This window comes from Mytilinidion resinicola (genome assembly GCF_010093595.1).
Source record: "Mytilinidion resinicola strain CBS 304.34 unplaced genomic scaffold BDZ99scaffold_26, whole genome shotgun sequence".
Taxonomy (NCBI): domain Eukaryota; kingdom Fungi; phylum Ascomycota; class Dothideomycetes; order Mytilinidiales; family Mytilinidiaceae; genus Mytilinidion; species Mytilinidion resinicola.
The window spans coordinates 393,042-414,789 of record NW_022985462.1 but is presented as its reverse complement, the minus strand read 5'-3'; the positions used below and the strand labels follow the sequence as shown (position 1 = coordinate 414,789).

Genomic DNA, 21,748 nt, shown 5'->3' with positions numbered 1-21,748 from the left:
TATAGTTAATATAGTAGCGTATTAAGTTCTTAATTTAGCGCCTGTATACCTTTTTTAACAGCGCAAAGCAGCTAATATTAAGCAGCTGCAGTAGGTGTAATAAATGCGCTGGTATATAAAGAGTAATAATATTATTTTTTTTATAAATCTTTTTAAATTTAAGTAAGCAGTAGCTTTTATAGCTATTAATAATTAGCAGCTAATTATAATAGGTTGTCTTTTCTATACCTTTTAAGTGTTTTATACTAAGGCAGGGTATAGGTAAGTTGTTATTAGGGTGTAATAGTCTTTAAAAAGTAAGGTAATAATTAATTAAGGTCTAAAATAGGGTTATTACTTCTAATAAGTAGTATTAAAGTCTTAAGTTAAATATAAGGTTCCTATTTATATAAAGAAGCGTCCCTTTATATAAAAGCTCTGTTCTAAAAAACCTTTTACTTATATAGCTTATAGCCTTAAGCTCCTTAAGCTACTCCCTTAGCTCGCAGCCTTAAGCCCCTTAAGCGCTCGCCTAGCTCGCTTTTTTAAGCCTTTTAAGCTATTATATAACCCTGTTCTTATAATATTCTATTCTTAGATTATTCCTATCTACTAGCAGTCTATAAAGGAATCCAGAATCCCTATACGTTCTATATATAACCCTTTTAGTCCCGTAACCTAGTTCTGTATAATTAGTTTTATCTGCTTACTTATCTCCGTAAGTGCCTTTACGCTCGGGTTATTTATATTACGGGTTGTAATACTAATATATACCTATAGTGCGATCCTTTATATACTTATTAAAATACTATAGCTAGGTAATACTAAGCTTATTTATTATCTAGCTATTATTACTTACTGCTATAACCTAGTTTAGTAGTATATTATTACCTTTATACTATATAGAAAGGTAGTACTTACCTAAAAAAATAATAAATAGCGGGATAGCTATTACAACCCGTAATATAAACAACCCGAGCGCAGAGGTACTTACGGAGATAAGTAAGTAGATAAAACTAATTACGCAGAACTAGGTTACAGGACTAAAAGGGTTATATATAGAACGTATAGGGATCCTAGATTCCCCTATAAACTACTAGTAAATAGAAATAATCTAAGAATAGGATATTATAAAAACAGGGTTATATAATAGCTTAAAAGGCTTAAGGGAGCAAGCTAGGCGAGCGCTTAAGGGGCTTAAGGCTATAAGCTAAGGGAGCAGCTTAAGGAGCTCGAGGCTGCAAGCTATATAAGTAAAAGGTTTTTTAGAACGGAGCTTTTATATAAAGGGACGCTCCTTTATATAGATAGAAACCTTATATTTAACTTAAAACTTTAATACTACCTATTAGAAGTAATAACCCTGTTTTAGACCTTAATTAATTATTGCCTTACCTTTTAAAGACTATTACACCCTAATAATAACTTGCCTATACCCTGCCTTAGTATAAAACACTTAAAAGGTATAAAAAAAACAACTTGTTATAATAGCCTATCTATAGGTATTAACTTCTTAAATTATTATTATCTATTTGCAATTGCCTAGCTATATTAATTTTGGATAATTACACCGCTTAGAGCCTATTATAACTACGCTAGTTAAAATAACGCCTATTTAGAAGCTAGCTTTATTAAAGTTATATATATTTTTATCTAGAATACTATACTTTGCTTTTATATTGCGCATAAGCTTAAACTAATTGCTAATTACCTTTAGATTCTTATATAAAGCTCTCTAATAATTATACTTTTAATTAAATTATGTTTTAAGCTTAGGTGTTCGCTTAACAAAGTTCTCTAGCCAGTTCTTGCCAACGTGGCCGGCGGCGCGCTCGGCGAGCAATTTGTTGGCCATCTCTCGTACAGCATGCAGGTTGGGCGGAAATCCTCGCGAATCCAGGTCGAGTATATGTTGAACAACAACTGATTCCTCCAGCTTGGAAAGCTTCTTCGAATTAGGCTCAGAATCGCGTCGTGGGGTCGTTCCAGCGCGTCGATCTCGAAGTGTGCTTCTGGGTACGTTATATGTCGTAATAGCGCGCCGTTCGCTTTTAAATTGCTGCTGATTGATTGCTGCGATAGCCATGCATATTCGACCTTCATTTTGTATTGATTGCACGTTGTGTTGTCGACGCATGGTGGTTGGAAGTTGACGCGTCGCGTTTTTGTGATGAAGTGGACGGCTCGCTTGTGGAATACGTTATGACAATTAAACCAAAGTTATTGGTAGTGTCGCAAATCAATTTCGATGAATTACTACAAGGGGCTGCACTTGCTTGTCTTTGGTAAAATGCTTATCTAGGTAAGTGGAGTGTGAATCATCGTCGCCATTTCAAAACGGCGACACTTCCCTCGTGGCCATCAAATGCGGCAGATCCTCCAAAGGCCGAGGTTCCCGGACCGCTACTCTGCCATCTCCCCAATTATCTACAACGTCTGCAGTCATGATTACTATGTGCGCTCCAACCCCCTAGCCGTACTTGACGCTACCCTCATAGAGCCCATATGTTGGGCTATTGAGGCTCAACACCAAGATGTTACAAGGGGCGCGGCCAAGTGCATATTCCGGACCTCACCAGCTACGCGAGGCGAGGAACATCAAAATCACCAGTTTTTGGTACATTGGAGGAGCTATACCACAACAACTATAACCATCGATTACGATCCAAGTGGGTAGATGTATCTGTCTGTGTCTCTTAGTGATAATTATCGAAGAAAACAAATTTATTAGGCCGCTGCTAATCCCACCACCCCCTAATGCTAACTACACCACCCCTATATTGCTACGTACACCACCCCCCCTCCCCCTACTTAACGCCACGCTCTGATTGGCCAGATCACCTAAGCCGACGCTTAGCCGACGCATATAAGGGATATTCGTCCGAGATTATGATATTTTCAAGCCCTTAAGTGAGCTTGTACGTGAGCTATATGCTATATAGCTACATACAGTGCTCGCAGGCCCCTTGTAATGCCACACCCATCAAAATCGCACCTTACAGGCCCTGTTTTCCATCGCATACTGCCCCCCTCCATCACTACATATACTGACGGAGTACGTATTCTTAGCCAGCTAGCCTACGGAGTATGGTACGGTTAGCTCGGCTACCTTGATATAGAACACGGTTCCTATACTTAGCCCACACAGTTCTACGGTACGGCTACGTAAGCCTCCACACATACAGAGTATATATACGGCGTACGTAGCCTATATAGATGCTCAACCAATACATCACTTACCTCGTTCAATGCATTGTTTCACCTCCATCCTCACTCAGAACTCAGCTGGTGATGCGGAGTGGAAGCCGTGATGTCGAGTTTCATCGGGGCCACGTGACTCTCGCCGAAAATAGACCTCCTCTATGGCGCCCACCTCTTTCATCTTTTATCTACCCGTCATGCCACGTCCTAGTGGGGGAACGACACGCACCGGTATATAGGTACCCAGGCTTCTCCGGCGTACCCAATCGTCCTCTCTCCCTACGCTGTCCCTATGGCTTCCTCAAAATCTGCTTCTCCGCGAGTCATCAAGCTCCCTGGCCAGCGACTAAGTAGAATAACCTCGCCACATCATTGCTCAAACTTCATCCATTCCACCAACAACCACTACCTTCTGCAAAGCTGGAATCATCACCCATCCGGATTGTATGTGTGTCTGACACACACAATACCCAGCCAGAACTTCCTCGTGGGGACATCCTAATTCACGCCGGAGATCTCACAGAAATCGGAAGCTTCAACGAAGTGCAAGCCTAGCTCACCTAGCTTTCCGCGCAGCCACACGAGCACAAGATTATCGTTACCGGGAATCACGATGTCCTGCTCGACAAGAAGTTCCGACAAGAATATCCCGAGCGACGGTATGGTCAGACTAAGACCGCCGCAGGTTTAGATTGGGGCAGCGTACAATATCTCCAGGACTCTTCTGTACTTCTCGAATTTCCAAGAAGCCCTCAAAGCCCCTCACCCCGTCCAAGAAAACGTTGCGGATCTACGGTAGCCCGCAGACACCACAGTACGGCATCTCTGCATTCCAGTATCCACGGGACGAAGACATCTGGTCGATCCCCTTAGATATAGATATCGTGATCACACACGGCCCTCCGCGTTTGCATCTGGGCACGAGAGATTTCCATCGCGCGGGTTGCCCATTCCTGGCCCTGGAAATAGCACACATACGACCGCGTCTTGTCGTATTCGGGCACATCCACGTGTCTTATGGGCGCGAAGATGTCGTTCTTGATGGAATTCGACGACGATGGGAAAAGATTACCAACCAGTGGGCTGGGTGGATCACACTCGGTTTCATGGCGGTTGGTGTGCTCTTTGCAAAGCTCTACGCTGCCTTAAGGGGTAGAAACGCGTTAGTTCGAGATGCACGCGTGACGACGTTTATTAATGCTGCGGTTATGGCAGGGCTAAAGAATAAGCTAGAGAATTAGCCCATTGCCTGTATAACATAATCCCACCTCTCTTCACCCCTGAACTAAATATACTGGGAAGATAACCTGCAGGATAGAGTCCGCTAAGTTCTTATTAACTAGTCCAACACAAGCGAACGGACCGGTAAGCAGTATATAGCCCTATAACCTTAAATATTTGTTTAACAGGTTGCAGAAGGAGACGAAATTGCGATGGTAAGCTCAAATCTCTCTCTCGGACGCCAGTTCATCGTTTCTGAATACGTCCCGCGTCAACATTCAATTATATTCCGGCAAAGATTTCTCTTGGAGTCCAAATGCTACAATTACTTTTTCCAGTCTCAATCTAGAGTTTCCTTTCAAGCTGACCCCATGGCTGAGATGTGATAGCTCGAAGGATACAGTAACTCATATTAGTTACTTGAAACGCATCAGCTGTTGTTTTGAGGCTCTATTTTGAGGAATTAGGGTTTGTACTATTATTCCCACCAACATAGCTATGAAAGATCCCAGGAGGTTCCCGAACGAACTTTTGGCTGCAGCTATCGCTCCGCCCTTTGCCGAGATTGTAGCCATAGTTACTGAACTTATGGCAGAGCTAATCCCCGGGCTTGTAATAGAATCCGCCGGCGGCGTAAAGCTCGCATCGTTACAGTATCCCGCATACAATGAGACCGCCTGGCCAACATCCTTGGTAGCAACTGCCTGGCACTTACTGCTTACACACCTTGTGAGGTAACTGGACGTGGAGGACGCGAGGTCTGTTCGGCATAGGCACGCATCGACATATGGGTCTTTGCAGTAGTAGCCGTATTGCCAGATGCATTGCCGGACGCAGGCGTGTTGCTGCAGAAATTGTGGCGTGTCGGACATAGTCACAATTTTGGATTGCGTAACTGCGAAGAAGAAGGCATCGAGACGACACGACGCCCCAAAACGGAGCCGCGCCATCATACATGCAAAGTCCTTGACGCTGATTAGCTTCCTGAGGATAAAAAAGAGCAAAATGAGCTGGGCGGTATGAACCACGCGTCAAGGGCGCCTTCAAGCTCAAATATTTTCTCTTACGCGACTTTGCGTTCACCAAGAAGTGAGCACTCTTGGGCGTTTCTCAGCCGCACCATCACTGTTGCCTTCCTCGATCCAGGCTAGTCATCAGAGTGATCACTCTCCTCTACTTCAAACACCAATCTTGAGATTGACGGGAATTGCGATTGGTTCTGTAAGGGTCCCCTCTCAAGGCCACTGAGAACCCGGTAAATCAGGAAAAAATAAAGTAGTCCAACAACCCTCCGAGAGATCTCCCGTAGACCCTCAACATGGGGACGGGCGTATCGGTTATTTTTGAGGGTTGAAACTCCTTTATTTATCCCTGCAAGATGCACACAGCTCAAGCCTTCGCTTGTACTAACGCTGATATCATTGACGAGTCGTGCTTTAATAATGTACCGAAAGTGCTTTAGCTCGTCTACTCTGCAGGCAGTCACGTTCCTAAGACGGCATGTTCTTAAGACGGCATGTTCTTAAGACGGCATGTTCTTAAGATGGCATGTTCCTAAGACGGCATACTCTTAAGACGGCTATAGTCTTAAGATAGCTATGGTCTTAAAACGGTAGCATCTCAAGATGAGGACGTTCTCTAGACAGTCACGCTCTTAAGATAGGCCGGTCTTGAGACAGTTGTATTCTCAAGGTAGACATGCTCGCAAGACGGTGACGTACTAAGACAATAACTGAGGACGATCATGTTCTCAGGAAAGTTGCCTATGCTATTTGCCTTCAAATGCTAATAAGACTCGATGAAAGAGATAAGAACTAATGCGCAGTTCTGAACCACCGCTGCTATCTATAATCCATAACCTTTGGGTTCTTTCACGCTTCTAGAATAACAACTTTAAATTGATGTGATTATTAAAGTCGCTACACGGCTAAGTTTCGCTCCCTTTGCTATATTCTTCTACTAGAATCGACGTGAGGCTGTTAAAGAGCTGCTATGAGTATTCGTCGGTTCACAATAGAGGTAGCTCGAAACGTCCTGATGCGGATGCAGATGATTTCAAGGAACGATAGTGGTCATGACTTGTCCGTGCTCAGGAATAGAACAGTGGCCCGAAAACGGGTCCAGGAGGTAAGCTTCCCCATGCAACGGGACCTTTCCCTGGGGCTTATTAAACACTATAGGGCCTGAATTCATGACCCAGGACAGATTTGAGGCCCCTCCCTAAACCTTGACAATTTTTAGTGGGTACATCTGAGACTGCGCCGCAGCGGGTGAGCAAGGGTGAGCAGACCGGAGCAGACTTGAGCCGAAGCTGAGCCGAACTCAGCCAAAGCGGCATGAGGTCACGTGAGCAGTGGGGATTGAGCAGTGTGCACATTCGGGTGGTATAACAGAGGAGATAAGTCACTATACAGCAGAACTACGTACCATCTCCTGAACATGGTCCAGAAAGGAGCCGCCATGACCGAGCCAGCCAGTGCACCGAGGTCTAAAAAGCGAAATCGAGTCCTTACCGAAAGCAGAAGGAGGCAGAATCGAGAGTCTCAACGTCGATATCGTGCGTGCTATGGGACCGCCCATACGGCGTTTGCTGATAAAAAGGTCCAGGAGAGCGGAGAAAAGCAACACAAGTCCAAAGGTCGTCTCCATCTGCCATCGATGGAGGCGTACCTTCTTTCCAAGACGATCTCGATGTGAACATCTTAGGTCCATACAACTTGGCCTCCTCCTCAAGCCATGATGACACCTTATACGGCCTATCAGACTTCTTTGGTTGCGAGTCGCCATCTCTCAATCTCCTCGTAGCAGAGCATCCAACGCCTATGCGCAACCTCACCGGTACGCCCAGTCCTTCTCGAGGAAGACGGCCACAATCAAACCTCTCTCAAAGCTCTACTCTCCCTTCACCATATATCAACTACCTCCAAATTCAAAAGCTTAACTTCTACGCCGCGCGCATCCAAAACGCTCTCTACATAGGAGTGCCGCTCAAGCTAGCCGAGGCCGAAAGCTTTCTCTCGCCATGGTATCTTGACGCGCAATGGACCGCTCTAGTCTCCGCTTCGCCACCAGACGTGTTGTCAGACTCAGACACAACAAGCCTCTCAAACACTACCAGCCCACCCAGCGCCAGCGGTAGCAGCATCGGAATCATGCGGCCGGTCCGCGTGCGGCCCTGCTTCGAGCTCTCCAAAAGCGTCATGTCGGACCTCGCCCCAACCCCGCTCCAGCGCTCGTATCCGCACGGCATGTATCTCGACCTGATTCCCTTTCCCGTGTTCCGCGATCGAGTTATCACGATGCTGTCTATGGACCCGCCGGCGTTTGATGAGAGCGAGCTCAAGCATGACATCGAGGCGGATGGCCTGCTGGTGTGGGGTGTCGCGCAGGGGACGAGGGATCGCTCTGCGACACTAGTCAGAGATCGGCGGAACTGGGAGTGCTCAAAGTGGTTTTTTGAAAAGTGGAAGCTTTTGGTGAATGGGTCGGGGCTGGAAGAGCAGAGCAGGTGGTGGAGGCGGATGCGGGGAGATGATGAGTGCGATGAGGATGAGGAGGAGCCTGGAGCCTGGAGTCTGAGCTAATTCTCTTGTTCCTCTGTTCACTAACGCTAGCGAGATCTTAGCGGTGTCTTAAGGTTTCGAGTGATGGTCCTGAATTGAGATTAGTAGAGTACCAAGACATGAGTTTAAGTGCTCCTTATAACTGTTTAGAGTTACCCCTACAAGCTTTGGAAAATATGAATACGATGTAAAGGTCAACGCAGTGGAGATAGGACTGCCTTTTGACTTACCGAAGACAGGTTACCTAGGGCACTCCTTACGGTGGAATCGAGAGAGCAAGAGTGAAGCCCGGGTCGTGGTACATCCGTGTGCCCAAACTTGTGACCTAGTATTGTAGTATAGTGGCCGTTATAGTAATACAGAAAACATCCATGAGCAATACCACCCCCCCCCCCCCCCCCCCCCCCCCCGGAAGGAAGTTCCTTTGCGACCTGGCTGGCGTGATGGTTGTGGGAACTCGCAAGTCGAGAGCGGCGAATGGAGGAGGCCCAATCATCTGAGGATCGATTCGTAGTATTCTCTTGTTAGTTTATGAGGTGGCGTTTACAAAGGGAAAGATATCTTCACGAGTTTCTTTTTTTCAGAGAGAGAGAGAGAGAGAGATGGAGAGAGAGAGAAGAATAGAAATAGATAGTAATAAGAAACCACAAATGGGAGTAAAAGATCTTCCGATGAGAGCTACGAAAATCAAAGATGGAAAAGATTGATGCATGGTCTCGTTGCCTTGATTCAAATGATGATTACAATACCCGCACATAGTATACCCAAGATGAGCAAACGCGAGCGTACCAACGAAATGCTGGTTGTTTGCTTTCAACCCAGCCATACTAGATCCTCAAGCCTCACCATGCCAGCAACCCTTAACACCGAGCGCATAAATAATCCACGTATGCTAGCCAGACAAGCTCCTATCGAAACCTCCCCACCACCAGAAAAAAGCCAACCCCCCAAACCCCACCCCCCACGAAGCAACGCGCAACCACCCCCATGCCTTCCCTCTCTGCCGCCCTCCGCCCGTCGCACCGCCACCGATCTCAGCCTCGCCTATCCCTAATCATCGCCCTGAGCATGCTGCGAAACCAACCTGTCTGACACACTGCAACGCAGCTCCTCCCCATCCTCTTCTCTCACATCACCCTCAGCACCTTCCTGAATGCTTACAACCTGACTACTGAGGCCTCCGCTACGCACCAAGACCTTATTCACCACATGTTAGACCTCGACGTCGAGATAGAGGGGCTGAAGGCGGATGTTGAGCAGCTGGAGCGGCAGAAGGGCGATGTCTGGAAGGCGGTGGCAATCTTACGCATTGAGGGTGGAAGGAGTGGTAGTGGTGAGGGCGGCAGCGATGGTGCTGGGGAGGAGTTGGGAATGTGGATGGAGATGGGAGGGCATGTGGTAGGCTCGGGGGCAGTTGAGAGGCGGGCTGGAAAGGGGCCAATTGCGAAGAGGATTAAAGATGTGTTGAGGATTTGGGAGGGTAGTGGGGAGTGATAAAAAGGGGATGAAGGGAGTCGGGGTTGGAAGGGGTGTTTAGGCTGGAGGATGCTGACGAGAAGAGAGATCTTGGAGGGTCTAGACGAGAAGAAAAGTACTTGTGTAACCCGCGGCCCCAGGGTGGAAGAATTGCCAAGGCGTGAAGGTTGTACAGCACATGTAACAAGGTAGTACAGAACGGCTAACCTAAACCTTACCTCGACGTCCTCCATCGCTCAAAAAGGCAGTGCATAGAACTCTATGGTTGATTTTGACCTTCGAATTAATTACTACTTATTATTTTAACCAAGCAGCATTGTACATTCAACCGTTTATCTCGCGTGCGTAGACGCATTAGAATTAACACTTTCGGAAAAGCCTCCGAACCATGTCATGCCCCAATCCATAATTACCCCTTTAAACCCTCAAATCGGTTTGGCCTTGATCAAGATCGTCTTAGCCACGCTGGGAACGCCATTCTGGATCGCGAACAACATCCACGAACCGGGCAGCGCGATACCCGAATCTCCAGGCACAGTGATCTGGTACCCGCTTGCGGTCTTGGTGGGTGTCAGGGGAATGCGGCGCTGGTCAGTGTTGATCGAGTGCGTCGCCGAGCCCATGCGTATTAGCGAGAAGCTGGTGACGGTGCCACCAGTGGTGATCTGGATCTTGTCACCAACGGTAACAGTGGTAGCCGAGACCTTGGTGATGGTCGGGCGAGTAGCCAGAGCGCCAGAGGCAGTGAACAGGTACGGGGGCCTGAAGACCTCAGCATCGAAGTGGTTCGATGTGCAGGATCCGCAGAGTCCTCCACCACCGGAGAAGACGGTGCCGTCGGGCAGCAGCACGCCGACACTGTGGTAGTTGCGGGGGTTGTTGGCCGGGTTCATGACGGTGAACTTGCCAGTCGCTGGGTCCCAGAGCTCGGGGTACAGGACAGCGGTATCATCAGAGAAGGGCTTGGCGAAGTGCTGGCCACCCATGATGAGAACCTTGCCGTCGGGAAGAACAACGCTGTTGGCGAAGCTGCGGGCGTACTTCATCGAGGTAAGCTTGGTTACGGAAACTGCGCCTCCTTGTCCACCCAAAGTAATGATGTGGGCGTTGGCGGTAGCAGTCGTCTCTTGGTAGTCCTTGGCACCACCGATGGTGAGGATCTTGCCGGCCACAGCGTCGTACATGATGGCGTTGCCGTTCATCGCGTCGTTGTCGTCGCCACGGTTGCCAGCGGATGTAGTGACACCGTCGCCTCTCATATCGAACCAATTCATTTGTTTGGATGGGCCGGCTTGGAAGGCGAAGCCACCCTTCCAGCCGAAGAGCCAGGCGTGGTTGTCGGTTCTGAAGGGGCCTTGGGCGTCCTGGGTCAGGATCTTCTTGACATTGGCGCCTGGGAGAAGTGTCCACTTGTTCGCGCCCGGGCTGTAGATTTCTCCGTTCTTGAAGGGAGTTCCGTCCTGGCCGCCGTATCCACCGCTCCAGGAACCACCGATGGTGAAGATGCGTCCATCAGATAGGGTAGCCTGACCCTGGTAGCCACGCTTGATCTGCATGTTGGCACCTGAGGCCCATGCGTCGCTGGCGACGGTGTAGATGCTTGTCTTGGCAGCATCGTTGCCGCCAGTGACAACAACCTTTCCGTCAGCGGTCATCGAGATACCAGGGCAGAACATGTCGTGCTTCGTGTTGGTGACAATCTTCTGAGACACCTTGCCAGTCGCCGGGTCGAAGATGGCAGTCTGCGTCTGGCCTGTGCCTCCTCCGAACGAGTCTGCCCACTGTGCGGACCAGGTCACGACCTTGCCTACATGCTTGTTAGTATGCTACAGTCATCGTGTTCTTTTCTTATTCAACTTACCATTGCTGAGCACAGCAGCAGCAACTGGGACGATTGGGAAGTCGATCGTCTCAGACCATTGACCCAAGCTAGCCGGTAGTGGTGTCTTGACACCCTTGGAGCTGCCGTCGTGCAAGTTGATCTCTGCGGCACTGGCCCAGGGTCCCCGATTACCGGCCTCGCTGAGAGCCCTAAGGCGCCAGTAGCGTGCCCAGTGCACAGGGAAGGTGACGGTCTTAGGGTTGGAGTCGTCAACCCACGTGCCAGAGGCAGCATCAGCCCAAGTGTTCGTGTTGTTGGTGTATTGGATGATGTATTTGCCGACACGTCCATTGGGGCCTGACGCATCCGGTCGTGGAAGGTAGCTGAAGCCGGAAACAGCTGTCACGGCACCTTGATCAATAGTGAAGGTATGGGGATAGCCAGGTAGGTTTCCGCCGGTGAAAGGGGTGTGCCATTTCGTGTCGACGTCGCCATCAATAGCTAGGTCTGCCGCGTTTCCAGCTTGCGCGCTGTCTGCGCTGACCTTCCAGGTGTCTCGGGGAAGGATTGGGTCTGGCCCACTGAGAATGTTGATCTCGGCTGCGCTGGTGTATGCAAGGTTGGTTCCTTGGGCTTCCGTGTAAGCTGTGATTCGCACATAGCGTGCTTGAACAGAAGAGAACAGGGTCTTCTTTTCCAGTTTGGTGTTTCCGTATGTGCCAAGGGCGACTTGTTGCCAGTTGGTATTGTCCTTGCTCACTTGGATGGTGTGCTGGCCGATGTTGCCGTTGTTGCTGGAGTCCTGGCGGGGCAGGTAGGCGAATCCATTGATCCAGTTGTTCTTCTTCATGTCGATGGTGATGGTATGAGGAAGAGCTTTGAGTGCGGGAGTGTACTCGGAATGCCATAGGGTATTCGCATTGCCATCGAGCACTCTGTTGGCGACATCTCCACCCTGAATGCTGTCGGCTACCGCGGTCCACCCAGTCCTGGCGAGGGGAACGGCATCGTTAAATGCAAATCTGTCGGGAACCGTCTCGCCGTCCAGTTGCTGGAGGCGCGGTACGAGTGCCTTCGGAAGTGGTGAACAGTCGACCGTGACCGAGAATAGGGCAAAAATTAGGGAATAAGTAGAGGCCAACATGGGGACGAAGATGGGCGTTATCTATATGTGGAGGTGGCTGATCTGTTTGTTGATTGTGGAAAAGCTTAACGCGTTTACCCCGGATCGGCAAACGGCGAGTGTCGAGGAAGGCAAAGGTGTATTAACGAGTGACTAGCCACGAGGGCTTAAGCTATGCAAAAATGAAAAGGATGAGTGAGTGTGAGTGCATGAAGATGCCGAAAAACGAGTGTAGCACCGCAGTAAAGCTTGACCGGGCGGCGTTTTTGAGGAGGCGGAGGAGGCGAATCGCTCTTATACGCTCTGCATTAGCCCAGCCTTAGGTCAGGGGAACCCCACAGGTGAGTGGTTGGCGTTGGCCCTCGTGCGTCGGCCCTCGTGCGTCCACCGGCCATGATGAAGCCCAATTAGCATCTAACAAGGGGCGCCCGGCGACCTCACCATGCCCTCCACGGCCGACGTGAGCTCGAGGCGATGCTGAAAGCGCCCTGATCAACGGCCGCCTCGTATTCAAGCAACGCGCATCCCTGCTCCCTAACGGGCCGTGGCGTCATTGGAGAGCAAAGGGATCTCGAGTCTAGCCTGGCCGGGAATGTCAATTCGGGGCCACGCTCAGGCCCATGATTCGTCCCGACGTCAGAGCTAAGAGCCGCTTCGCCCGTCGCAGCGTCCGCCTTCCCAGAATAATTGCGAATCCCTCAGGGGCTCGCGCGCGCGAATTATGCAGAGATGCCCACTTACCGCACGCGATCGCTGCGACAACAAGGAAAGCGTGGCGCTGGACCGCTGGCCCCACGGACAACACGCGCACGGTGGTGATGGTACGAGATAAGAGGGGCGGCGATTGCGTGCAGGGCTCGGCAGTCCAGAAATTCTTACCCGGATTCTTATATCCGAATTCCTGGGCTATTTGCGGAAATGGAGTTAGCGCAGACGCTATCCCAACGAAGCTGACCTCGGACAGCGAGGACAGCCTTGCTCACCCCCGTTAGGACCCCATGGCACGATCGCCAGGGGCACAGGGCGAACGGCCCCAGGGCTGGCGAAGAAAACACCCAGCCACCTTTACTTCAAACGACATCTCTGCCTGCCTACCTACCTGTTTCCACTCCTCCTGCCGGAAGAGTAGCCGTCACAGGTTTCGCATTCTGTGCAAGTGAGAATGACGCCTCATGCCGCGTCGTGCCGCGCGAGTGAAGGAATTTCCGCGCTTGTGTTGTGAACATGAATTGGCTTCCAGCGCGTCAACTAGCCTGATGGTGATGTCCAGCAGGCATGATTTAGCGACATCCGCACCGCTCCGGAAGCAGCAGAGTCGTAGCACTAAACCAAATCATCTTCCAAGGATTGCTGAAGTAGGCCGTTGTGCCGTGGAGGCCTGAAAGATGCCTTGGGTAGCATGTCGAGGTTTTGGTTCGGTTTGCAGGCATGTCTTCCATGACTCGATCCAACCAAACCACACGGCACCAAACGAACCCAACATGTGTCGCAGTCTGACTTGCCGAAGGACGTGACGGATCGGTGCCTTTTCATTTCAGTTACCCCACCGACACGAAACGCGTTGCGGAAAGCGAGTGGATACAAGGTTGCGCCACACCTCCACTCTGCCACCAAAATTCCGTACATGTGGCCATGAACGCCTTAACGGCTGACACCTTGGCGCGCTAGAAATCGCATCGTCGGGATAGCAGTGTGGCAGCGCATGGACCTCGGGACTCACTGCCGCATAACGTAAATATCGAAGTCTGACTGCGCCACCTAGCCCGTACTGTGTAATGTCCGGTCTGTCGCCAGGGTGTCGCAACTCAATAGAGCCTAATTAACCAGATCAGGCCACACGGTACGGATTCAAAATGTGACTCGCCAAGTGGCAGCAGATGAAAGGAGCCATGTGGACGAGATGCAAGACGTGTGTTTCTCAGGTTGACGACCTTGAAAATACCATATTTTTTTTTGCCGAGAAACGTGTATCCTATGCACCGGCTTCTCCCATTCAATTCCATCTGTTTTCGAGACCTGCAACCCAGTCAACGGCACCGTGACTGCCGAGGCAACTCTGTCGCAGTCACTCACTTCTCGGGGTTGTTACCATGACACTCATCTCATCCATAGCCAACTATTCCCAGCTCTTCCTATCGCTCTATGGGCCATGTCAGAAGAGCTGCTACCAATTCTCTTCATGAGCAGCATTCTGCCCAGAACGATAAACTTTTAAACTAGATGCATGGGATCATGTTGCCATGTGGCTTCTGCTCCGTAGGGCTGTGGCTTTTGCGTTCAGGAGGCGTTTCCGGAAGCTCCAGTATGACGCTTGACGATACGAACGGATCTCGGCTGGAGCGTTTCACAAAAGCGGGTACTTAGCGCGGGATTAACCGTGTGTTATAGATCCCATGTTTTTCGGCGATACCTGGTAGGGCTAAGCGTTCTAGTGCTTTGAGGCTATCTATGGCGGTGTAAGTTCGTGCTGAGCGGAATAATTGCAAGCAACTTAACTACAATTCATAGCTGGAAGAATAATTCCCGCATCTCATCCGCAATCGGAGAGGCATGATCCTGAATGGTTTCCCAGCTGATTGTTGCATGGTTCGCTCAAAGGCCGCCTTGTATCGCAAAGGAGGACAGAATTAGAACCAAGGCATTGATCAAAGCCCATATGAACGGTATCCAGGTGGACATTCTGTAGTATCCGGCATTGTAGACGCCTCCCAGCCTACGATTCTGTCAGCGGAGCCAATGTATGAGCATCAAAATAGTCAGCTTACAGTCCTCCGATTACACTACCGGCAACGATGCCTTCAATACCTCCAATGATAGCATAGATGGGGGGTATAGTACAAGCAACTTTCCAGTTTCGCAGTTGTATAGTGGTCGCCCATCCCGCGACAGCGAAATGGATAGCTGCATAGAGTAGGAGGGTCCATATGATCGTGAAGCGCCATATGTCGCTCGGATGGTACAGGTAGTAGGATTGCGGGCCAAGTAAGGGGATGGGCCAGTAGAGGGAGGGCCAGGGCGGGGTGGTGTAGTCGGCGGGCGCCTGCGAAGAGACGCGCTGGATGAAGCTACTGGAGTTAGAAGAACGTCATTTAGTAGTAGTCTAAGAAGGGCATACCTCATTGCATCGCGACTGTTCCTGGCCGGTGGAATGGTGTTGAGTGACGTGCGGCTTGAGGTTGGAAGAACGTGCGGCCGTGCCTCGGCTTTGAAGCGCGACTTCAACAACTCCACGCCCATTCGTCCCAAACAACCACCTCGCCCATGCCTCTTCCCTTACCTAGAGCTTCAAACCCTCTACGGCCATGCCTGTAGATCGCCTGTTGAGCACGCTTTTGCGCTCGCTCCAGACATACACCGATCAGCAAGATACACCTCGGTAACTACTTCCCTACTCCATACCCGTTATTGATGCAGGCACACAGGTCTGCCACTGCTTGTGGTGCTTGAAGGCATCTATACACCTTCATAAAAGTGAATTTCCGCATCTTTTAGAGTTGTTGAAACGTATCGAAGCACCTCAAGCGGGGCAAGACCTCTGTACACAGATCTCTAACGAGGCATTGCTACCTTCATCGCGCTCATATTAACTAAACACAGCCTCCTTGCAACCGCGTCGTCGCTCCTAACAACCCTCTCGAATCCTCATAATCTTTCCCTCCTTACATCACACCTCCTCACAGCCCCCGCATTCTGGGAACGCCCAGATGGCCTCCGCACCCCACTCCACCTACTCAGCGTCTTCCACTCCGCGATCACCACCCTCATAACACACCATAACGCAGTACGGGAAAACTCTGCGCCTCCTCTTCACCCTGGCCAACTGCCCATCGGTGGAGGTCTCTCACTCGATGCTTGGACTCGGGCAATCGTCAGTGGTGCCGATGATAGAAGTGCACGATGGACGCACCTGCTAGTGCTGGGAGGCCTCCTGATTGGCATGGGAAGCCAAGAAGAGCAGGGAATCGACGTTGAATGGGCCGCTGGACTCAGAAAGAGGCTAGAAACCGCGCTCGTAAAAGCTACCAATCTGGCACTGGTCGAGGTTCGAGAAAGTGGCGACGCGGATGGCCTCGGGGGCCAGACAGTGGCTCTTGTTCTGAACCATAGTTTCGGCTGTCTTTCTGATTTTGAAAGGAGAGGGCTAGATTATGACGTGAGTGTGCTGTGCTGCTATTTTTCCCTCGAACGACACTGACACGTAACAGCTCTTACTCCCGGTCCTCCTCGGAACTACCTTCTTTTCCAGTGAGGGTTTTCAGTCCGCCTACTTCCTAGGTGGGATTGATCTTGATGTTGTAGAAGTAGCAGGAAAGAAGTTCAACTGGCCTGTGGGTAGATCCTCTTAGTTTCTTTCCGGTCACTAACCTGGGAAGGCACACTCCTCATCCTTCAAACAAGTCGAGGGTATTGTTTCACGTCCTTTGGTATCCTCAATGGGCCCGTTGTCCCGATTGATGGCGCATGCTGTTGGGAACATCAGAGATCCATGGCTCATTCAGACCATGGTAGATGATCTAGCAGGCTTTGCTAGAGCTCTCACAACGCAATGGCGACAGAACAAGCTCTCTGAGATTGATGCCTCAGAAGAGGCGGTGTTCCTAGAGGAAGAGGCATTGAGAACCACTTTGCCCGTTTTATGGAAGCTTTTGAAAGCTGCTTTGTTTGCTACGACTATCGTTCTCCGCGGTGTGTTAGGCCGCATCCTCAGCGATCGTATTCTCGCCACTGATGGAGGTAAGCGTGATCTTCTCTCACTCTCTCATGCCCTTTCATTCTAGTCCACGGTTAACATGCTCTAGTGGCACCCGTGCTCGCCGCGCAAACGCTCCATACCCTACGCCATTTGTACTTCATATCAAACCGTCTAGGACCCGCCTCCTTCAGCCAACACACCTTTGTTTATCTTACCGCCATTGATATCTTAACCCACTATCCTATTCAATCCGACGCATTCCTCAAATCAATTGCCCCTCCTCAACTAGGCAACATCCCCGACCCACCCCTCGACCGTACTCTAGACCTCTATTTCCTTAACACCGCCGAGCACTTCACCCTCGTCCTTTCTCCCACCACCAACGAGGATCTCCTCGTAGCATCTGCAGTTCCCTATCTTGCAGCTGGCGGCAATCACAGCATGCTCCCCATCTTCGAAGCTGCCCACAGCGTCATCCTTGCCGTGCTTTCGGCTCCCCAATCCGCCGAAATCACCGCAAAACACCTCCCCTTCTACATCGACGCCCTCTTCAAGGTCTTCCCAGACAACCTCTCGTCGCGCCAATTTCGCCTGGCCTTCAGGACCCTTCTCCGCGTCACTGCGCCCCCGTCGGCCCTCTCAGCTACGCAACCGGACCTCCCCGCTACCTTGCTCGAGCTCGTCCACTACCGCGCTCTACACGCCCCTACTACCGCTCTCGCGGCCGACTCTGTGCAGCTGGCTCTCGCGGGCTCAGACGCTCCTCCGCCTCCGCTGTCTGAACAGGCGGTGCTCGTGTTGACACTGTTAGACGCGCTGCCCTACCTCCCGGTTCTATTGCTAGAAGAGTGGTTGCCACTATGCGCAGATCTAGTCAATCTAATCGAAGACGACGCGATGCGGGAAGTGGTCAAAGGCCGCTTCTGGAATGTTTTGATCTCAGGCGAAATGGACCCCGAGCGGAGCGGTGCTGCAGTCGCGTGGTGGGGCACTCGGGGCGGACGGGAAGCCGTGTTGTTTGGGCGGGAGAGCGAGCACATGATGAGCGGAGCCTTGCCGGTCGAGACGACGGCGAGGGAGAGTAAGCTCTAGCCAGCTTGCGGATGTATGATTTGATCGTTTCGTAGATATACCCGGGTCAGAGTTTTGAATACCTACAGTGCCTTCTCATAGAAATCTGTATACTCGTTTGCCCGCTGCTTGAAGAGCTTCGTAGTATTTTCAGCTTTCTGAATAAGAGAGGTGTCCGGCATTTTGGACAAGTAGTAGGCTCACGAGGCTACCCCCTAGACAGCGTCAACAGGGGGGAGGGGGGCAGGGGTACGTAGATTTCTATCAGTACATTGGAGCCCCCATAGACAGTGGCAGGAAAGCGTACGGCTATCTATGGCAAGGAAATATCATCCAGAGAAATTCGTAAGATCTTGGATATTAGCTATATAGGTACCCATAGCCCAGCGCCCATCAAATGCAAGAAACCCGCTATATCCATGCTTGTCCCGACCTAGCTCAACCCAGCCCGCCGCACATTCGCTACAGCTGCACGAACGTAGCATCAATCTGCTTGATCCGCGGCAGCGCCAGCTTCACCTTGTTCCTGTACAGCGCCGGCTGCCGCAGCTGCAGTGGGTTGCCCTCGAAGTACACCGTCTCCAGCTCGTCCTTGTCCGCCAGTTCGGCCTCGACTTCGGCGAAGTCGGAGAGCTGGCAGTAGCTCGCCCATAGTTCCTCGAGGTGCGACAAGGGGGAGAGGCCGGCGAGGGATTTGATGGGGTTGTTGCTGATGTCGATGACGCGGAGGTTTGTGTTGTTCTCGACGCCGGAGAGGGAGGCGAGAGCGTTGTGGGAGATGTGGAGTTCTTCGAGGTTGGTGAGGGCGGAGATGCCGGAGATGGCGGTCAGGCGGTTGGATTGGATGGAGAGGATTTTGAGGTTGGTGAGGGTGGAAAGGCCCTGTAAGTTGGTTAGTATACAGACTATATTAGGGGAAGAGATGAGATTGGATTGTCGTACCTGTATTTCTGTGATCTTGTTCTTGCCTAGCCAAAGCTCTTCGAGTGCTGTGAGGGTTTCAAGATTCTCGATGACCTGTCGATTTGTTAGTGCACTGTATATTTCTCCGGGCGAGGAGAGAGACGTACCCGTATCCTGTTTGCTCCTAGCTCCAGCATCCGCAGGTTGGCCAATCCATCCAGGCCTTCTATGGTTCCAATTTTGTTCTGCACGAAATATAGATCCTTGAGCTTAGTGAGGTGGTTGACACGCTTGATGTGCTTGATTTTGTTGAAAGAAAGGTCGAGAGAGGTGAGGGCGTGAAGGTTGTCGAGGCCCTTGATATGTGCGATCAGATTGTCGTAGAGATCGATCTCTTCGAGGGTCGATGAGAGCGTGTCCGGGAGGTCGATGACGGATATCTGGTTCTGGCGAAGGCAGAGACGCTGACGAGAACATGTCAGTCTTTGATAGTGCCAGGTTTTTGGGTATACGGACCATTATCTTCTTGAACCGCTCGAGTCGTAATGCTGGTATACTTGAGATTCTGAAATGCACGAGGTTGATATCCTGCAATTTTGTTAGTTCTTGCACGACTGTAATCAGGTTCTTGTGAGCTACTAACCTCCTCATCCTCTTCTACATCGTCCAAAAGATCTGTAGCACCCAGAGTCAGCTCCATAATGTAGTACTAAGCTGGACTTCTTCCACCCACCTTCATCGGCGTTGATCTGCTCCACAGGCGGGGCGTCTTCGTCCGAGTATTCAGGATCACTCAGAGCCTCCGGATTCGTGATGACGGGATGCCGTTCTACCCTCAGCTTCCCGTCCCAGCCCTTGCTGTCCTTCGGGGTGGTACGGCCAGATTCGGAGGGACCGTCACCATTGGTGCTGGGGGGCAACTCAACGTGAAGCGGGCCCGGATTGGCGTCGGTCATGGCGGGCGTTTTGCGTGGACTGTCCAGACAGTCTGTGGTATTTGGTGGAGGATGTGGTTGCGGGCGGGCATCGGCCACGGGTTATTTAAAGATTGAAGCAGCGGTGGGAGGTGGTTGGGTGATGGATGGCCGCAAGGACGATCACGACGTGGGGTCGAGCCGGAACAATAAGGCTGCAAGGTCACCTTATTCTACATAAGAAGGCTGCTGATGCCCGCTGACACTGTGCTCTTCTACATCCTGACCTCGAGCTGACCACCTTCTCAACAGTGTCCCAACGGAGAGGGTAGGAAAGGCTCACCTGCCGCTGTGAATAGATACTCTAGCGGTGAGACCAAGCTCTCCCACATCCATCAGCTTTAGTTGTACGGCTTCAATACTTGCATACTGCCCACACCGATTGTTTGGCGCATTTAATGCAACCTACTAGTTTTTTCAGCGATCTTGAGTTCAAGAAGATCCCATCGGAACCTTCAATATCTTCAATATCATCATCGTTGCATCTCATCTTCTCCATATCCTCACGTCATGGCTCGCAACGCCCCCCACCACTGGCCTCTATGTGAGGTCCATAATCTTCCGAAGCAGAAAGGAGTGCTTACAAGAGCTTGGAAGTCAATGTTTTCCGAGAAAGCCATATCCAATCCGACTTCTCCGGCCAAAATCCTGGAACTCCCTGTCGAACTCATCGTTATGATTGCATCCTACCTTCCCACCTCCAATGCCGTATGTTTCGCACTCACTAGCCACTATACATACGGATGCCTCGAGAACATAGTCCACGAGTCTTTAGAACACCCCACCAGCAAACCCATGATCATAGCCGGCGCAACCCTCATGGCCGCAACGACCCCCAAGAACGACTTCCTTTTCCTCCTTCAAAAGGACCACCAAGACTACTGGCACCACCCGAGCTGCCAGCTCCTCCACTACAAGCCTACCGCTCACCCCCACCCCCACCCCCACAATTCCTCCGACCTCCAAATCTCCATTGGCCTCCGCACCCCGACCCTCCTCCTCAGCATCCCCTTCTCCTCCCTCCTCAGCATCCGCCAGCACCACCTCAACCCGCGCACCGGCCTCTGCCCCTCCATCCTAAACTGCCACGGCACCTCCACCCCCCACTGCAGCCTCACCCTCACCGCCCACACCAGCGCTCTCATCTCCTCATGCCAGCTCTTGTGGCATGGCGTCTTCCACCTCGACTGGCGCATCCCACGCCACCTCTTCGCGGACCGTACCCGCTTCCACCTCACCCCCTTCCTGCTTTGCTCCCACAACACCCTCGTCCAAAACCGCCTCCGCCTCCGCCTCCCCTCCCACCGGCCCCAACCTGAATGGGGCGTGTACCGCGCGCCCCCAGCGCCCTTCATCGCCGCCACAGCCCCCGACGGGAAAGAGCACAGTGGAGATCGCTATCGGCCCAACATGCCCCCCAGCGCGGAGATCTGCATGTGCTGTCCGCCGCAGCTGTTTGGGTGCGCGTACTGCGATACGGATTTTCTGATCGAGTTCACGGAGGAGTTGCCGAATCGGCGAAGGTATCGGATTGAGGTGTGGAAGAATTTTGGGAATGCGCATTTGGGGGAGGACGTGTTTCCACGGAGGGATCTGGGGTGGCGGAGGGGGGGAAGGGGGAAGTTGGAGGGGGAGCAGGAGCATTGGCGGGAGGTTCCTGGGGCCGTGAAGAGGATGTGGGAGGAGAGGGGGCGGGAGTGTGGGTGTGAGGGGGGGAAGTGA

The 21,748-nt window shown here is 51.3% G+C and overlaps 7 protein-coding genes across 7 annotated transcripts; 4 read left to right on the top strand and 3 right to left on the bottom strand.

The window, feature by feature from the left end:
* Positions 1-3,793: 3,793 nt before the first annotated feature.
* On the top strand, positions 3,794-5,552 carry BDZ99DRAFT_482015 (uncharacterized protein; the record flags this gene model as incomplete). The annotated part of the gene is made up of 6 exons (XM_033722455.1): positions 3,794-3,839; positions 3,898-4,296; positions 4,524-4,545; positions 4,590-4,616; positions 4,914-5,130; positions 5,382-5,552. The coding sequence occupies 6 exons, from the start codon at positions 3,794-3,796 to the stop codon at positions 5,550-5,552; spliced, it is 882 nt and encodes a 293-aa protein (XP_033570567.1).
* A 1,305-nt stretch (positions 5,553-6,857) lies between these two features.
* BDZ99DRAFT_576080 (uncharacterized protein) lies at positions 6,858-8,337 on the top strand. Its single transcript, XM_033728534.1, has 2 exons — positions 6,858-6,958; positions 7,009-8,337. The coding sequence occupies exons 1-2, from the start codon at positions 6,862-6,864 to the stop codon at positions 7,983-7,985; spliced, it is 1,074 nt and encodes a 357-aa protein (XP_033570566.1). The 5' UTR covers positions 6,858-6,861; the 3' UTR covers positions 7,986-8,337.
* Positions 8,338-9,616: 1,279 nt separating this feature from the next.
* BDZ99DRAFT_427029 (galactose oxidase) lies at positions 9,617-12,726 on the bottom strand. Its single transcript, XM_033717143.1, has 2 exons — positions 11,302-12,726; positions 9,617-11,247 (listed from the first exon to the last, which is right to left on the bottom strand). Exons 1-2 carry the CDS (start codon positions 12,404-12,406, stop codon positions 9,866-9,868), a joined length of 2,487 nt encoding a protein of 828 aa, XP_033570565.1. The 5' UTR covers positions 12,407-12,726; the 3' UTR covers positions 9,617-9,865.
* Positions 12,727-14,793: 2,067 nt separating this feature from the next.
* BDZ99DRAFT_427025 (uncharacterized protein) lies at positions 14,794-15,549 on the bottom strand. The gene is made up of 3 exons (XM_033717142.1): positions 15,501-15,549; positions 15,151-15,450; positions 14,794-15,098 (listed from the first exon to the last, which is right to left on the bottom strand). Exons 1-3 carry the CDS (start codon positions 15,503-15,505, stop codon positions 14,978-14,980), a joined length of 426 nt encoding a protein of 141 aa, XP_033570564.1. The 5' UTR covers positions 15,506-15,549; the 3' UTR covers positions 14,794-14,977.
* Positions 15,550-15,687: 138 nt separating this feature from the next.
* On the top strand, positions 15,688-18,562 carry BDZ99DRAFT_427023 (uncharacterized protein; the record flags this gene model as incomplete). The annotated part of the gene is made up of 5 exons (XM_033717141.1): positions 15,688-15,761; positions 15,983-16,538; positions 16,591-16,713; positions 16,759-17,119; positions 17,185-18,562. 5 exons carry the CDS (start codon positions 15,688-15,690, stop codon positions 18,168-18,170), a joined length of 2,100 nt encoding a protein of 699 aa, XP_033570563.1. The 3' UTR covers positions 18,171-18,562.
* A 49-nt stretch (positions 18,563-18,611) lies between these two features.
* On the bottom strand, positions 18,612-20,008 carry BDZ99DRAFT_491637 (L domain-like protein; the record flags this gene model as incomplete). The annotated part of the gene is made up of 6 exons (XM_033723114.1): positions 18,612-19,031; positions 19,092-19,166; positions 19,220-19,516; positions 19,569-19,640; positions 19,696-19,727; positions 19,786-20,008. The coding sequence occupies 6 exons, from the start codon at positions 20,006-20,008 to the stop codon at positions 18,612-18,614; spliced, it is 1,119 nt and encodes a 372-aa protein (XP_033570562.1).
* Positions 20,009-20,255: 247 nt separating this feature from the next.
* Positions 20,256-21,748, top strand: BDZ99DRAFT_576075 (uncharacterized protein; the record flags this gene model as incomplete). The annotated part of the gene is made up of 1 exon (XM_033728533.1): positions 20,256-21,748. The coding sequence occupies exon 1, from the start codon at positions 20,537-20,539 to the stop codon at positions 21,746-21,748; it is 1,212 nt and encodes a 403-aa protein (XP_033570561.1). The 5' UTR covers positions 20,256-20,536.

Excerpts from the sequence above, each read along its gene's own strand:
- BDZ99DRAFT_576080 (XM_033728534.1), top strand. The coding sequence starts at position 6,862 with ATGACCGAGCCAGCCAGTGCACCGAGGTCTAAAAAGCGAAATCGAGTC. Across the intron at positions 6,959-7,008 it reads AGAGTCTCAACGTCGATATC|GAGAGCGGAGAAAAGCAACA; the intron begins GTGCGTGCTATG and ends AAAAAGGTCCAG.
- BDZ99DRAFT_427029 (XM_033717143.1), bottom strand. The coding sequence starts at position 12,406 with ATGTTGGCCTCTACTTATTCCCTAATTTTTGCCCTATTCTCGGTCACG. Across the intron at positions 11,248-11,301 it reads TGCTGCTGTGCTCAGCAATG|GCAAGGTCGTGACCTGGTCC; the intron begins GTAAGTTGAATA and ends ACAAGCATGTAG.
- BDZ99DRAFT_427025 (XM_033717142.1), bottom strand. Across the intron at positions 15,099-15,150 it reads GGTAGTGTAATCGGAGGACT|GCTGGGAGGCGTCTACAATG; the intron begins GTAAGCTGACTA and ends ACAGAATCGTAG.